The sequence below is a fragment of the Amphiprion ocellaris genome, chromosome 2 (assembly GCF_022539595.1).
Source record: "Amphiprion ocellaris isolate individual 3 ecotype Okinawa chromosome 2, ASM2253959v1, whole genome shotgun sequence".
Taxonomy (NCBI): domain Eukaryota; kingdom Metazoa; phylum Chordata; class Actinopteri; family Pomacentridae; genus Amphiprion; species Amphiprion ocellaris.
Genome location: NC_072767.1, coordinates 39604776 through 39621006, shown reverse-complemented (window position 1 = coordinate 39621006; position 16231 = coordinate 39604776). Strand labels below are relative to the sequence as shown.

General features: G+C 40.1%; 1 protein-coding gene across 1 annotated transcript; it reads left to right on the top strand.

Annotated features, from left to right (window-relative positions):
* Positions 1 to 812: 812 nt before the first annotated feature.
* map2k2a (mitogen-activated protein kinase kinase 2a) lies at positions 813 to 11267 on the top strand. Its single transcript, XM_023269631.3, has 11 exons — positions 813 to 1653; positions 1857 to 2067; positions 3444 to 3590; positions 4355 to 4432; positions 4862 to 4913; positions 7114 to 7238; positions 7885 to 8098; positions 8229 to 8293; positions 8381 to 8442; positions 9371 to 9416; positions 9508 to 11267. The coding sequence occupies exons 1-11, from the start codon at positions 1565 to 1567 to the stop codon at positions 9616 to 9618; spliced, it is 1200 nt and encodes a 399-aa protein (XP_023125399.1). The 5' UTR covers positions 813 to 1564; the 3' UTR covers positions 9619 to 11267.
* The last annotated feature ends 4964 nt before the right edge of the window (positions 11268 to 16231 follow it).

The following is a 16231-nucleotide window of genomic DNA, read 5'->3' as shown; positions in this document are numbered from 1 at the left end:
TTTTGTCTCGTTTGTGTCATTTGTGTAATTATTTGTGCCATTTTTGTCTCTTTGTAACTTTTTTGTCTAATATTTTGTCTCGTTTTTGTTTTGCTTTGTGTCATTTGTGTCATTTTTGTCTTTTTGTGTCAGACTTTTGTATTATTTTGTCTTGTTGTTTTTTGTCTTTTTTAAAGTAAAATAGTATACTATTCGCTTCCAGATAGCTGTGTCTAAATGTTGTGTTCCTTTGTAGACACTTTGTGATCTGGCAGTTGTAATATAAAAATGATAAACTGAGGCATAATGCCGTTGAAATTGAATTTATTTTTCTTAAGAAATTTCAGGTTGTTCATAATGTTTTGTAAAAAGATAATTCTTTCTATGTAAACATTTTCAGAATGCACTTTTTTTGCACTAAAACAAAGAAAAAATTAGGAGGTTTTTTTTTTTTTTTTTTAATAGGTTATTATGCTGGGATTTTAATGGCCAGGCCCACTGGAGATCCAATTGGACTGAATGTGGCCCCTGAACTAAAATGAGTTTGACACCTCTGCTCTAAGTCTTCCATACATTGCAGTACTTCTGTGCATAGCTTTAACACCAGATGTTTTATGTTCACTGTGAGATGTGGGTTCTTGACTGTGATTGTAGCTGCTGTTATTATTTTTTTCTGCAAAGGATCAATAACTTATCTTATTTTTTTGATACTATTATTTATTACATGCTTCTCCTCTATAATAGCAAACCTGCAGTTCCTGCCTGCTGCCAGCAGGTGGCAGTACTGTGCTTTGCTGCGTGTTTACAAACTGCCATTGAACACATAAGAAAGCTGCAGAGGGCGGATAAGATACGGTTAAAGTCATTAAAAACAGCATACCGGAGGTGTTATCACAAACCGCGGCTGTCGCACATCCCCCGTGAGATTTTTGCACATCTCGTATCAACTTGTCAGACGTTGTAGGTCCGTGAACGAGCGCTTCTCCCGGTGGGTGTCACAGGTCTGATGCTGCTTCCTGTATCGAGGCACCAGCGGTCGGAGTCGAAGCCCTTTTTCTCGCTCCGGGAGCCCCACACCCCGAGCCGCAGCACGGAGGGAGTCGTTGTTCGGATGCTGAGAGAAGCCAACCGAGTCGGTGCTCCGGTGTAGCTGCCGGTTCAAACCGCGGTGTCTTGTGAAAGCTGAGAAGCGAGGGGGGCTCGAGGAGGCACGATTTTTCCAAGAGCTGGCGCTAGCTAGTAGCAGCTAGGTGGCTAAGGGCTAGTAGCAGCAGGTAGACAGCCCAGAAGAAGCAGTAGAGAAACAGAAATGTATTTAATCCCAGTTCAATAAATGAACCAGAAAAACTATCTCACTTTAAAAAGGTACATCGGCATGGTACGTTTCACCAAATCAGGTAACTGACATGCTACCGAAAGTGTACTAACTTTGCTAACGTTAGCTAGCCAAGTTACTAGCCATCCAGAGCTGATCCTGTTGCTTTTTCAGGCAGACTTTCGAGCGAGGAAAAGGTTAGATTAGCAGCTGCCCAGCTCACTACAGGTTAGTGCTGTTTTCACAAAGTCGTTTAGGTTAGTTATTGAAATGGCTCCCAAAAGAAGACCCGTTCCCCTGAATATTACGCCCATCGGGGAGGGACAGGCCACTTCCAACACCATTGATGCTGCATCTGAGTGAGTAGGACCTCTTTCAGTTTATTAAAGAGTAATCTGTGGTAAAGATCTATTGTGGCTCTGCCTGTATAGGTGACTTATCAGCATTTCCTGGCTGTGCATGAGGTTGATTCATAGCATCACCATTTAAGGAGATCTCCCTGCCTTATAAATTCTCCCTCTGTTTACTAAACTCTGTTGAACCAACTATGTCCTCCTCATAGAGCCAACCTTGAGGCCTTACAGAAGAAACTGGGAGAGCTGGACCTGGACGAACAGCAGAGGAAACGACTGGAGGCCTTCCTCACCCAGAAAGCTCAGGTTGGGGAGCTGAAGGATGAGGATTTTGAACCCATTTGTGAGTTGGGTGCCGGAAACGGAGGAGTGGTCAACAAGGTCCGCCACAAACCCTCGGGTTTGGTTATGGCTCGAAAGGTGAATGTTGTTATCTTTTTGATACAGGTGAAGCATGACAGATGGAGGAAGCTGGTCAAAGCACATTCCAGTGATGTTTTGATGAAGTCTTATTGTTTAGATTTTGGGTGTTGCTTTTGTTTATTGGACCCGTGTGTGAATGAAGTGTCACTTGCTCACTGTGGAGAAAAAGAGACACCCCACTCTGCACCATGATTTAAAAACAAAAACACAAGTTCATCAGTGGTCAGTACAAGTACAGAAGCATGTACAGGAAAAGTCATTCTTTACTTCAGTAAGAGTGCTGTAGGCTGTGGTATTTCTTGTCACCTACATGTGGCTGTAAATATGTCCTCATGTGGGCTGATGGAAGCACTTTAGAGAGTTGATGTTAAAAAATCGAGCTTTAAGTGGTTTGATGAGTCCAACACCAAATGGGAAAAGATACTATCCACTTTACACAATGTCTGTATATATCTGAGAAGAGCTTATCACAGATAGATGGCTAGTGGAGCATTTGAGTAAGAAAAAATTTCAGTGGGTAGGGAAATTTACTAGCAGTGTCTCAGCCACGTAGTTTGTCTTATCAGAGATTGCTGACATGTTTAGTTTCCACTGTTACGTGTCTAGTTCATTTTTTCAAACAGCAAAACATAAACAGATCATTATCATAGGTTTTAACTTGTTTTGTGTGTCTATTAAGAAAGATAATGTTTGCTAATATATAATTAATCTTAAAGTGTGTGTGTATGTCTACTCAGCTTTAAGAGAAACCGTTTCAGTTTTATACTGTCAGAGTGAAGACATTCTGCTAAAAATGATTTCTCACTTTTTCACCCCTCTTTAAAGGGCATTTTAAAGGTTAGATGTGGGGTTTATATTGTTAGTAAGGGTTGGGGTTAGACCTTTAATCGTAGGTAAGTTGAGACACATTGTCAGTGAATGTCCTCATAAAGGTAGCCATACAAATATGCCTCCAGAACCTGTTGATCACTGTAAACTATCCTTACTATTTAAATAATCTTTTTATCCTAAATCGGATCCCCTGTTTTAATTGCACAGTTTACTTGATAGCATGTTATTAGGGCTTCATTCAGCAACTCCAACAAGCCCAAGCTTGTAGGCTGTGAAGTGTGAGCTGACATACCAGCTACATTTCCACTGAAGGCTCCACAAGTGATGAAAAACAACTCAAAAATGTGTGATGAGGCATTCTTCATGTATGCAGACTCAGCAGTGCTAACACTGCTAATGCAAAGTATTACAGCTTTTTAAGCCAACTCCTCTTAAATTTGTATCCATGACATATACGAAGGTCAGCAAATGATGTAACTGCATCTGTTGCCGGCACCTTTGTCAAAACAGCATTTAATGGTTTCACCTTTTTCCCTCCTCAGTTGATCCACCTGGAAATCAAGCCTGCTATCAGAAACCAGATTATCAGAGAGCTGCAGGTGCTGCATGAATGCAACTCCCCCTACATTGTGGGCTTCTATGGGGCCTTTTATAGCGATGGGGAGATCAGCATCTGTATGGAGCACATGGTGAGAGACAGACTGTTAGCGGGGATTCCTACCCATAAACACAGACGTCATGTGGTTGGAAACAAGTATCTTATCTTTATGAGACTGTGTAGAATATTTAGGGGCAGCACCATTATGGCTAAAATGATAACCATGATTATTTTGATCAGTATTGAGATAATTGATTTATAGCATTAATTCACATTAATGGTGTAACTGTGCACTGTTTTAACTTCCATGTTGTGCTACAGTTATGCTAATGTACAAATCGATGCATCAACAGTGACTTACAACAACGTTCTCCTTTACCTGAATTAAGTACAGCTCTTAGAGGCAAAATATAAATAATACTGCACCCAAAAATCATCACTTGTTGAGAAGCTGATCTGTAGACACTGCAATTTACTGATGTTCTGTAAACACCTCACATGCAGGCTACAGTAGACAGTAGCTAAGCAGTTGTGCACAGAGAAGCCTCCAGTATCTTCACAGCTGTGACCAAAAATAATTTGAAAAGAGTGAAATAAGACAATCTGATGTCGAATTTACCAAAGTTGAAAATAAATGATTCTGTCTACTTGTTCTGTTTTTGATGAGTAGAGTTTTGTTTGATTTAAGCGTTTGAAATGTCAATTTCACAGTCAATCATGGTGATTTAATTGTGGGAAACCAAAGTTATGGCTGTGATTAATATGAATAAAAGTGCAGCCTGAGGATATGTTTACCCAAAAAAACCACGTGCAGTTTTATGTCAGTCATAACGTGGGCACTTTTTGTTTCTCCAGGACGGCGGATCCTTGGACCAGGTCCTTAAGGAAGCCAGAAGAATCCCAGAAGAAATCCTGGGAAAAGTCAGCATAGCTGTATGTACACTTTAATGTTGCTTTAAAACTATAGTTTTGGTCTGTATGTTTCACACGTCTCAAGCAGAGAACAGCTTGTCAGATGTGACATGTTTGTCAATTTAAGCCTAGTTTCTATTAGAATTTGTGACTGGCATAAACATTCTTTTGAAATCTTCTTACTCTACATGTTTTTGCGCGTGAATTGCACATTATGGGTGTGTGTCTCTTGTGGTGTTGCTTAAGTAGCTGTGTGTCATCCAGTCTTGCATCAGTCACAAACAGTAGGACCTACTGTATCTTACTCAACTCAAACTCCTACATCAAGACCAAAGTGTAATAATGGAATTACCAAGGAGAAAGCTCATTGTTATATTTGTGTGTAATGGAGTTTTGTATGAGCTTTTATCTTCTGTGTTCTTCTTTTGAATGTTTTGCTCTCGTTTACAGGTGTTGAGGGGATTAGCCTACCTGCGAGAGAAGCACCAGATCATGCACAGAGGTAAAAGCGTTCACTAGCCTCAATAAGTCACATTTATATCAAAATTTCTTCAGCAAAATATTCACTTCACTGCAGAAAAGCAAGTTTACAAAATCAGTGAGTTGCTCAAAGAGTAATGTATTTATAATGATACAAACAGGATGTACGTGAACATTAAGGACTGTTTTCATACATTCATGTTGTAGTGGACAATTCTGGTTTTGTAAATCAGAGAATTCCATCAGAGGGACAGTCATTTTTCAGTTGTTTGTTGCCGTAATTCCCATGAATTGCTTTTAGAAATAATGATACCAAAACCACTTGACTATTAAGAACTTTTGACTCCAGTAGCAAGACGACCAAAAGATTTTTTAGTAGATACACTCCTTGTTAAATTTTATGGCATTTTGAACCTTAATTAGCAATAGGCCAGTGTAGTTATTTAGTGGATATTTGTTGTGGGTAACCTAATGATTCCCATCTCTTCCACAAGTTTTACTGATGATTGTGTGACAACCAGCACAGATTCAGACCTTGTATTAGACGTTAAATTTTATGAAAATTCCCACGCTGACAGTATCCTCGCTGCCTCGAAACACGCTCAGACACAGTAACAAAAAACATTAAGGTATGACTGCTATTTCCAAACGCCTGAAATGTTTTTTGTTAGTATAACCACTTGAAATCCGCCACACTAACTAAACAGGCTCCAGTCATCCCTGCACTTTTTCATTCAGATTTTTATTAATTGTCCTCGTGCTTTTTCCTCAATATGCACTGCATCAACATCCTCAGAGCTTTAGCACGCTCACCACAAAGCAGGCTATTATTTGGGAGCGTCACAAGTTCCTGATCATAGAAATTTGGAACATGAAGTGACAAGGGCTCAGTGAATCCCATTATCTTTGCATACAAACAAAATCACAAGTCACACCATCGCAAAGTCAAAGTTTCTCACAGCGTGTCCAGCGAGGAATCATGGGTGTGCTGAGCTTGTAGTGAAAAGTACTGGTGTAGGGAGCAGTCAGACGTGCAGAGTGCAGGGCAGCGAAGTTTCACAGTGCTACAGGGTCGGTGGTACTCGAGGATGGAGTTGTCTGTGAGCTCAGGCGGTAATTACAGCCTCTAGATGTGATTATACAGCAGCCGCGCCCTGTTAACCCCTCCCTCCATGTCTTTCTCCATCGTTCTCCCGCTCTTTCATGCCATCTCTTTTTCAGTCACTCCCCACACGTCTTTGGTCGTCAGGAGGGGGTCACTCACCGCAGAGGACAGATTGCAGGGCTCAGGCGCACACCATTATTTTGCAGGATGTTTTTCGGTGATGAATTGAGCGTGTGGAGGACTGAGCTTGTTTATAACAGGGGCTTAGCAAGAGCTGGGGGGGTTGCTGTTCATGCCACCCGCAGCCCTGATGGCAGACTGGAGTCCTGCTGTAAATATTTCAAAGTTGCATGGAAGACTTTTGTGTGTAGGAGAAGATTCAAGTGTACATGTTACTGCCTCACATGAAAATAACACTTCATATAGTGGCCACAGTCATATATGCACAAATATATTCATGTACCCCTTCATATATACCCAACATATACTCACATATACAGCAATGTGTGGACGCTTTAGATGTTTAGATTCTTTCCCAGTACCTTAAGAGAAGCATCTGATTAGTCGGCAGTTCATTCTGTAGCATAAACACAACACCAACAGATAGTCATATAGCGCTATCTGGAAGAACATGAAGTTCTGCAACAAATGCACTCCAGATAACCCTTATCTCAACAATCATGGAGTCAGTCTGTGATTACCTCAACAGACAGAGCACACTGAGACAGCCTAAATCCATAGAAGTGTGGCGAGTTCTTTTCTGCAAGATGATTGCAGTAACGTACCTGCCAAGTACCTTGAAAAGCTGCACAAGTGTGTGTCGGAGAGTTTGTGCTGTTTTAAAGGCAAAGGGTGGTCACAAAAATGTTATTTGATTCTCATTTTTGCTGCACTTCACATGAAATTCATTGATTTGATTAATGACCAGTTCTCATAGTGTTATTTTTGAAATCATTCACACACTTTGGCTCAACATTCTGCACAGAACAAAACAGCACAGCAGTCCTTTTTCTTGTCTAAAAAAATTGCACAGCTGTAAGGCGCAGAGTATGAATTGACGAATGAGGTACAGAGTGAAGAGAGTCTTTAATGTTTAATTTGTTTGTTTGCCATATAGACGTCAAGCCCTCCAACATCCTGGTCAACTCTCGTGGGGAGATCAAGCTGTGCGACTTTGGTGTGAGCGGCCAGCTCATAGATTCCATGGCCAACTCCTTTGTTGGAACGCGCTCCTACATGTCGGTGAGTCAGCTCTGCACGCCTGCGCCCCCACCCCTTTGCCTCTGGCCCTATCCCCACTTTCCTTCTCCACTTTTCTCACATGGCTCTTGTTCGCTGGTCCCGCCCTCCACCTTCCTCTGGCCCTCCCTTACTCCCCTGCCAAGAACCGAGGGCTGTGCCCAGGAAAGGGCTCTTTGGCAATGAGGGAGGCAACTGTGCTCACTCTGTCTCGTCCTTCTTTCCCCTGACTCTTAGCCGCCCGGTGGGTGCAGAGCCAAAAGCTGCTTGTCCGTCCCATCCTATTTCTATCTTTTACCTACAAAGCACCACTGGAGTAGAGACATTTGCCCTTTGATTGTAATTCCAAACACACACACACACACACACACACACACACACACACACACACCTGTCCTTGTTCACCCTTCTAAATAAAACAGTTCAAAGCTGCTCTTCACTTCCTGCCAAGCCTTTTCGCATCCTCTGTCCTCTTGCCCTAACCACACCCCACCATTCCTTGCCATAACACCCCCCTCCTCCCCGTCCCTCCCACTCTTCTCCTCCTCTTCCTGTGCCGTCCCTGCCCAGCCCTCTGCCCAGCCCTCTCTCCTGCCTGGCGTCTTGGCTCTACCTGCTCCCCGTGACGTAGATGTGTGTTTCTCAACAGCCGGAGAGACTGCAGGGCACTCACTACTCAGTTCAGTCAGACGTGTGGAGCATGGGTCTGTCCCTGGTGGAGCTGGCGATTGGCCGCTACCCCATCCCCCCACCAGACGCCAAAGAGCTGGAGGCCATCTTCGGACGGGCCGTCATGGACGGGGCCGAGGGAGAGCCTCACACCAACATGCAGAGGCCCAGACCACCGGGCCGACCCGTGAGCGGTATGAGAGGCTGAAATTTTTACAGAAATGCCCACGTGGATTTGTGCAGTTAAACAGAAACTTGGTTAAGATGTGATTTAAACTCATTTGTTGTGGATAAATAGTTCAACTGTGCCCAAATTTTCCACAGGACATGGAATGGACAGTAGACCTGCAATGGCTATCTTTGAACTTTTGGACTACATTGTGAATGAGGTATGAGACATAACTGATTTGCACAAAATGAAAACACATATCTTTAATTGCTGTGATTTTGATCTTTGATTCTTGAACTCTCCTCAGCCTCCTCCCAAGCTTCCGCTTGGTGTCTTCACCAGTGACTTCCAGGATTTTGTGACAAAATGGTGAGCACAGGAAATGACATGTTGCTACCAAAAAAGTGAAGTGTTCTTATCTGTTCTTAAGAAAAACAGAATCATGAGAATAGACTGTCTAAGATGCTGTGAAAACACTGCAGTTGGGAAACTGTGTTATTTCATCAATCTTGTTTTGTACTGGTGCAGTACTGAGGTAGTTTGAAAATAATGCAGTACATCTTAGACCTTAAACATCCTCACAATCATCAGACATACAGAAACACTCTTGAATGTTACAATTTGTGAGATCTGGTTTTTCTACTGAAACTCCAGTGGTGAAAAGTTTGGAAACTATGAATTATGTAGATATTTTTCATTTTGAAAGTTCAACTGCTGGATTTTAAATGTTTGAAATTTCCACATTGCACTTGTGTGAGTAGAGCTGAATGATATGCAAAAGAAATCATATTGCGATTATTTATGAGTCACAGTTTTGTTTGGAATGGTAATTTTTCAATTTTCTTTTCCATTGAAACAAATATTAAAAATGATGATGGGATTTTTGCTGCAGTCTGTACCAAACAAGCATGTTCCCTTAAGTCTGTAGAATAATATTTGTAGGCTGGTGCACCTCTGTAGCACCTCAATACTCAATTTGGATTTTGTGCTTAGCCATATTGGCATTTTGGTAATGTTTAAAATATTTATTTAACCCTAAGTTGCATATTAGACTGCTACTGACTTCCAAAATAGTTCTTTGTCATAAAATCATCTTCTACATACACGTTAAATTTAGATTTACGTTGAGCTCACAAAAACCTTGCATGGAAACGTTCTATTAGTGTCCAACTCTGCACTTACCTCATACTTTCCAGGTAACGTCAAACATCCTGCAGAAGTGATGATGAGCAAGACACATTTCTGGGCAGACGAAGGCTGCTTTATTAACCTTTTTTAATCTGCTTTTTGTCCACAGTTTGATCAAAAACCCAGCTGAGAGGGCTGATCTGAAGATGCTGATGGTGGGTATCTAATCTTTGTTTGATCACTGGGTCATTTGATTTACTGTGTAAATAATGCTACTGGTACAAACGGAAGTGTCTTTTTCTTCAGAGTCACACGTTCATCAAGCGATCAGAAGTGGAGGAAGTGGACTTTGCCGGCTGGTTGTGCAAAACCATGGGCCTGAACCAGCCCAGTACTCCCACCCGCGGCACTGAGTGATCCCCCCACACTGCCCTGACACACCTCTGGGTCTCTCTGCATTCTCATATACATACACGTACACAAGCCATCACACTTATTGGCACTTTTTTCCATCTTACTCTTGGGTAAAACAGTTTTAGCTTTCTCCCCTCCCCCCGTTTATTTCTTCACCAGCAGCAGGGCCCATTGAGTCATTGTACTGTAAGACCACAGCTTCACCATGACAGTGTCAAGAGCAGCCACAGCTCACTTTTCCACACCGCTACAGAGGATGTAAAGCACTGAAGGGCTGCCAGTGTGTCAGCTGAATTTGCGTTGACAAACTTCTTTTGTATTGTTGAATATTCTGTATTAATCTTTTCTATGGCAACAGTTGATGGCTTGTGGGACTGTATTTTAATAAATAACCTGCTGTAGAGATTTGATGCGCTGAGAATGACATCTACTTGCAAACTCTGATTTGGTTTTATTGAAGGTGAATGCAGCCGTTTTGATTTAAAATAATTCTGTCGGAGTTGTACACGCTAAAATGCTCTTTGCGGAGACCTTGCAATTACCTCCAATATAATAATCAAATTTGCGAGTAGAGTGCAGGACAAAAGGGCGAGTTAGGAGTCATTTTCACTTTTTTGGCAAATGAGCGATCACTTTGTGAACAATGTCACAAACCAAAGAGGGTACTCATGACTACTAAAGTTTCTCAATGACTGATTTTTTTTTTTTTTTTTGTATGCACATTCATGACAGTATATCAGTGTACTTCGAATGTTCTCATTTTGCATTCAATGATCTACACACTGATTGTGTTGACATTGTTTCCTCAACTTACATTTCAATTCACATCCCACACTGTATGTCTCACATGGGAGGAGGCATATGATGTGGAGGCCTGATATATGCCAGAATGTCTTTAAGGACATTGAGAAAACAACGATCAAAATGTATTCATGGGATGATATAGCATGGTTTATTATCTTTCTAAATACTGTATGTGTATTTTATTTCCCAAGATCATGATGGGGATGATTAGCTGGTGTTTTTATCAAAAGCCTGAATCTCTGCAATGTCAATATGAAATCTCAATCACTGATTTTGATTTTCCTTTTTCTCTTTGTTGTTGGTCTGTATTTTCCCCTGAAGTGTATTTGGTTATGTTTTCACCGTACTGCTAAGTGTGGCGCTCCAAGCTTTATTTTTTTTGTCTTGGGACACAACCGACCTTGAGGCTCACTTTTGGGAAAAGACTTGGGTTGGAATACAGTTAAAACGCTTTTCCAAGCTGACTTCAAGTGGAACAGGCCTCTCAAGTAGTACAGAGGGTCTGATTGAACATTTTAACCCAGGTCAGTGTTGGTCACATGGTGGTGGTGTTACTTGCTAGCCTGCCGTCTTGCTAGAGCTCTTGTATTCTCTCTGCTTATGGCTGCCCTTTCTTATCCCCCGCCCTGAAAATGTGCATTCGTTACGAGCAAAATGGATGCATTGTCACTTGTATGTGTACAAAGCTATATACAAAAATTACAGGAGTACTATTTTGCAGTCTTAATATACAAATTTTTGATTTATGTAAATGACAAGGAGAAGAGTCATTTTATTATAATATAAAAATGTGTTGGATATGGTTATAATGTATAAAAAGATTAAAATAAAACTTATTTGTGAATGTACCTCAGATTTTTGTTTAATTTTATTTATACCCACGTCATTACTTTGCATCTATATCTTAAACAGTGCAAAAATGCAGATTTAATAGAAATTGTAGAACTAGGCAGTTCAACTTGTTCAAGATTATGATCCTTTGATATGGTTGTCAGCACTGTAGAAACCATTTTTAAGACCGAGGTCCTCTGTTTTTACTCGGAATTGAGGTTTTTTTAGCCACCCTAGCTGGGGTTTGCATGAAATCACACATGGTGAGTAGTGTGCAGGGACTTTTCCAGTATTTGAAGGCAAGTTTTTACCTTGTTAAATTGTCCATATGGTGTTTTTTATACACTAGAAGACACATTATCAGCCAACGTTACAGTCAGCACCATGACTGAGCATTTCTGCCTTAAAACGGCGGTTTTGATAACCATCTTAAACACGTGGGTTTAGACAGCCAGGGTTTTATACACAACAAACATAAAGAACCAGTCCTGTCAACTTACAGAGTGGAGTTTTACATGTTATTTTTCTTCGGAATTGATTGCTGGTTCAAACATGTATTGCAGAATTATTTCGAAATTACAAGATGTAGCTCTACTGCATATATATACATATATATTTAGATAGATCAGAGTCCTCCAAGTGGACTAGAAAAGTGTATATTAACATTAACTACGTGTCCATGGTGTCCTCAGCTGTCAGTGTTCACATTTTAATAAACAAAGACTTTACATCTAAACTGGTTTAAAGCACAGAGGGATTATTTTCATGGAAAAAAAAATATTAACTACTGTTTCAATTTTCAATTTAATTTTATTTATATAGTGCCAATTACAGTCAAATTGTCTCAAGACGCTTTACAGAACCCATATGCCTGACCCCCAGAGCAAGCCAAAAGGTGACAGTGGCAGGAAAACACCCTTTTAACAGGGAAAAAACCTTGAGCAGAACCCGGCTCTAATGTGGGGGGACCCATCTGCTGCTGGCCGGGCGGGTTGAGAGGGACAGAAGAGGTAGAGAGGTAGAGATAGAGGGATGGAGGTAGAGATAGAGGGGTAGAGGTAGAGGGATGGAGGTAGAGGTAGAAGGATAGAGGTAGAGAGGTGGGGAGGGCAAGGACCATAAAACACACAGTTTGATACATGCATGATAAGACAGATGATACATGCAAAGTACAACTAACATGGAAACTGATTATAGTTTACTGCTATGGTGTATGGCTCTGGCATTAAATATACTACATATATAGCTGGTGGTAAATTCAAACAAACAGTGTGTAGATGAGCAAATCAAGTATAGTGAGGGTGATGCAGAGTAGATTGATGGAAATGGGCAGCTGGAAGCAGTGGGCTGGAGGAAGGTCAGCAGCAGCATCCCACAGATGGAGATTAGGCCAGTTGGTGGGAGAACAACCACAGATCTGAAGCATCCAGCTCTGGGATCAGGGACACTTGGAGAAAGGACACAGGGAGAAACAGAGTGAGTGTAATGCAATAATGGTATATATAGGAAATACATAGGTAGTTAGAGAAGGGCTCAGTGTTTGGCCAATATAATAAGACAGACATAAAAACAACATGTGCACCCATTACAAATATAAATTCATTGTCTTTCTTTTTAACACAGGTTAATACATATTTGTTGTTCCAAGACACAGCACCTCTACAAAAGAATGATCATGAAACAACCAAGTACAAGCTATATTGGAACTGATAATGGAGATTGTAGGGGAAGGCTCATGTTGTTGGATGTGCTAAACTGTGAAATTATGTCTTAGATAACAAATAGTAGAGTTGTGGATACAAATGCCTGACTATGGCCCAAACTGACATGCCAGAGGCCCATTCTTATCTTTCTCTTGTCATCTGTGCCATCATGTCAATTGAATAAAGGTGCATAAAGACAACACATGGTCAAAGGAGTGTCTGTCTGATGGTCAGGTATCTCATTAACCCAGTGGTCGATAATTTGTCTCCAGCTGAACAAAGCTTAACAGTTCTCCTGCTAGAATAATAGCAATTGCATTTTTAAATTTTTGTCCAAATCAGCAATAAAGATCATTTGCATTTATATTACTGTGCGGTGTACTTTTCTACAATTCTACAACGCCTTTAGCAGCATGTTAAAGTGGAAATATCAAATGTTAAGCAAATAAAATCACACTGTTAACAGTATCAGGCCAAATGCTGAAGATGAGTAAATCTTCAACGGTTTGTTTTTGGTGTCTGGTCAAAATGTTCCATGGTGAGCAGTGACTGTAGGTAGGACTTGAACTCACTTACAATTAGAATCATTAAAATTTAATGAATTGGTAGAATATAACCTCCTCAAAACTAGGTATAAAGCTCACCAAAAAATATTATCAGACAACTTACTAAACAGATTCAAAAAGAGAGAAAGTAGATACCAATTAAGAGGAACTGAAGTTTTTACAACATCAGAGTTTAGAACAAAACCAAAGGAAAGATGTATCTCAATCCAAGGAGTCAGTCTGTGGAACAATCTAGATGAGAAAATTAAAACTTCCAAGTCCATTTTTATTTTTAAGAAAAGTCTAAAAGCTTTATTACTAATATATATATATATATATATATATATATATATATATATATATATATATATATATATATATATATATATATATATATATATATGACACTGCTGTGTAGCAGAAAACTTGCTTTATGTTTTTGCTGAATCACTTGAAAGATGGCTGTGTTCAACAGTGTAACTTGACAATGACTTGTCAATGATTTTATGTTGATAGGGGGCAGACTTTATAAGTTTTTTACTTCCTTCTGCCACCCTTTCATTCAAATATTTTTGTTGTATATGTATTTATGTTGTATTTTTTTTTTGGTGAATGAAATAAACAATAAAGACAAAATTAAAAAATGAAAAAAAATAACTCAGGACCTCAGGATGTGTAAAATCCCGGATGTGGTGCGTGTTTACTGCCGTGTTTTTCGAACGTTTTTACTTTCAGACTGGATGCAGTTATCCGTCTAAACAAGAAGATGATAAGCTGCCATTGACAAGGGGTACTCGTTTCTGATTGGCTAATTGACCAATTTAATTCCGGAAGTCAATGCCGGTAACCATAGCAACAGCACAAGTCCGGGTAAGTAGCGTCTTTGGCCACTCCGGTTAGCTAACTCTGGATAAACATGACTGACAAGATTTTAGAGATAAATGGCTACTTGAATGTAGACTATTTCTGATGTTAAAATGGTAAGTAGACGTTCGAATACGTTGATAAGTAGATAACAAGTTCATTATATTTTTAAAAATGGTGTTTTTACTTTAGAGCTGTGTCAGATTAGCATTAAGCAGTAAGATAGCTGAGATTATACGGACAGTAAAGTACAGCCGCAAAAAAACAACAAAAGTGAATCACCACTGCCACTAAAGTCGGTTTACCTGTGACCACTGCTTCACAAATCAGTTTTCTTGTGATCACTGCTATAAAAAAAATCTGTTTGCCTGTGACTGTTCCTACTAAAAACAGTTTACCTGTGAGTACTGTAGCAGAAGATAGTTTACCTGTCATTGCTGCTGAAGTATCTGATCTGATATTGGTTCTGATAGGAGTTGTTTACCACAAAATGGGACCTGACTACAGGTGCTACTAATTTCATTGGTATGTGTTTTTCTGCTCAAGAAACTCCATACTGTGTTGATTTTGGGGTCCACTGTCTAGCCAGAGCTGACATGTGGCCCTTTGGGACATGCAGAGTCGAGGAGCTCCATTTGAGGGGGGTCTTGTTTTAACCAAGGGTCTTCAAATAACAACCAGATGTTGTAATTCTATCCTTTACCAGAGGATATAAAAGCAACCTGATTTCTCTGTTCAGGTGGGAGATTCATATTGGCTGGGAAACTCTCCACAGGAAGACCATGGAGCCTGTTCAGATGCTGTCTTATTTATGTCATAAATTATATTAAGCAACAGTGTCAGCGGACGTTTTCTTTAACGTCTGCACATCCTCGAGGTGTAAGAGAAACTACGACACTGCCACAATATATTATGTGTTGTCTCGTTAAATATGCTCTACTTTTGCATAAATGTCCAGGAGATAAGGTGTAGCAAAATTAACACCCGAACATGTATTTTTGATGTTTTTCTTTCCACTAGTCGAAAAAAATGACATGTTCTGAAAGCAAAATATTGACCAGTGCATGAAGGAAAAAAATGTTTTTACTTGTATGGTCTCACCTAAAGCAAAACTGCATGATTAAGGTTATGAAGAACCTGTGAACAACGCAGCTTTCTCAGTTTTGGCCTGGTTTGTGTCTAATACAGCATGACCTTACATGGTTAGGAACTGCCTTTGACCAAGTAAGAGAACAAATAGCATGAAAGGATGCCTGATGAAATTTGGCAGAACATTCCAAAGTCATGCATCACCAAAATAATTTTGATACAGGCATGTAAAAGTTTTAAAGATGGTCAAGTGTGTCCCCTGACCTGAATTTATTAGATCACCTGTTAGATTCAAGTCAAACCTTTGTTATATTTTAAAGTAAAAGGTAGAGGAACACAACCTGCTAAGAGTGGCAGAAAGAAATTAGCTGTAAATAAAGACTGAAGTGAGGACTGAATGTGTCGTTAAAAATAAAGGCGAACATAAAATTTTTTTTTTTTTTTTTTAAATGAAGGAATGGCCTCTTACAGAATGAAGGGTGTACTGATTTTTGTAGCATTGAGGTTGTACTTGGGGCCAGTATATGCATCCATATATGAGTGGAGAAGGTATGTTTACATAGTCCTCTCATAGAGTACTTTTGAACCTTTAGCTCAACATTATAACCTGCTTATGAAAGGAGTTCTAGCTGAAGACTATCATACTGATCACAGCCACTACTAACAAAAATGTAGGCCCACACTTTTTACACTTTCCCTAAATATATCATCTGCTTGTTAGGAGGTCATGTGGCAAACTGTATGCAGAGATTCTTGTTAACCGCCTTCTTTTTGGCTAGC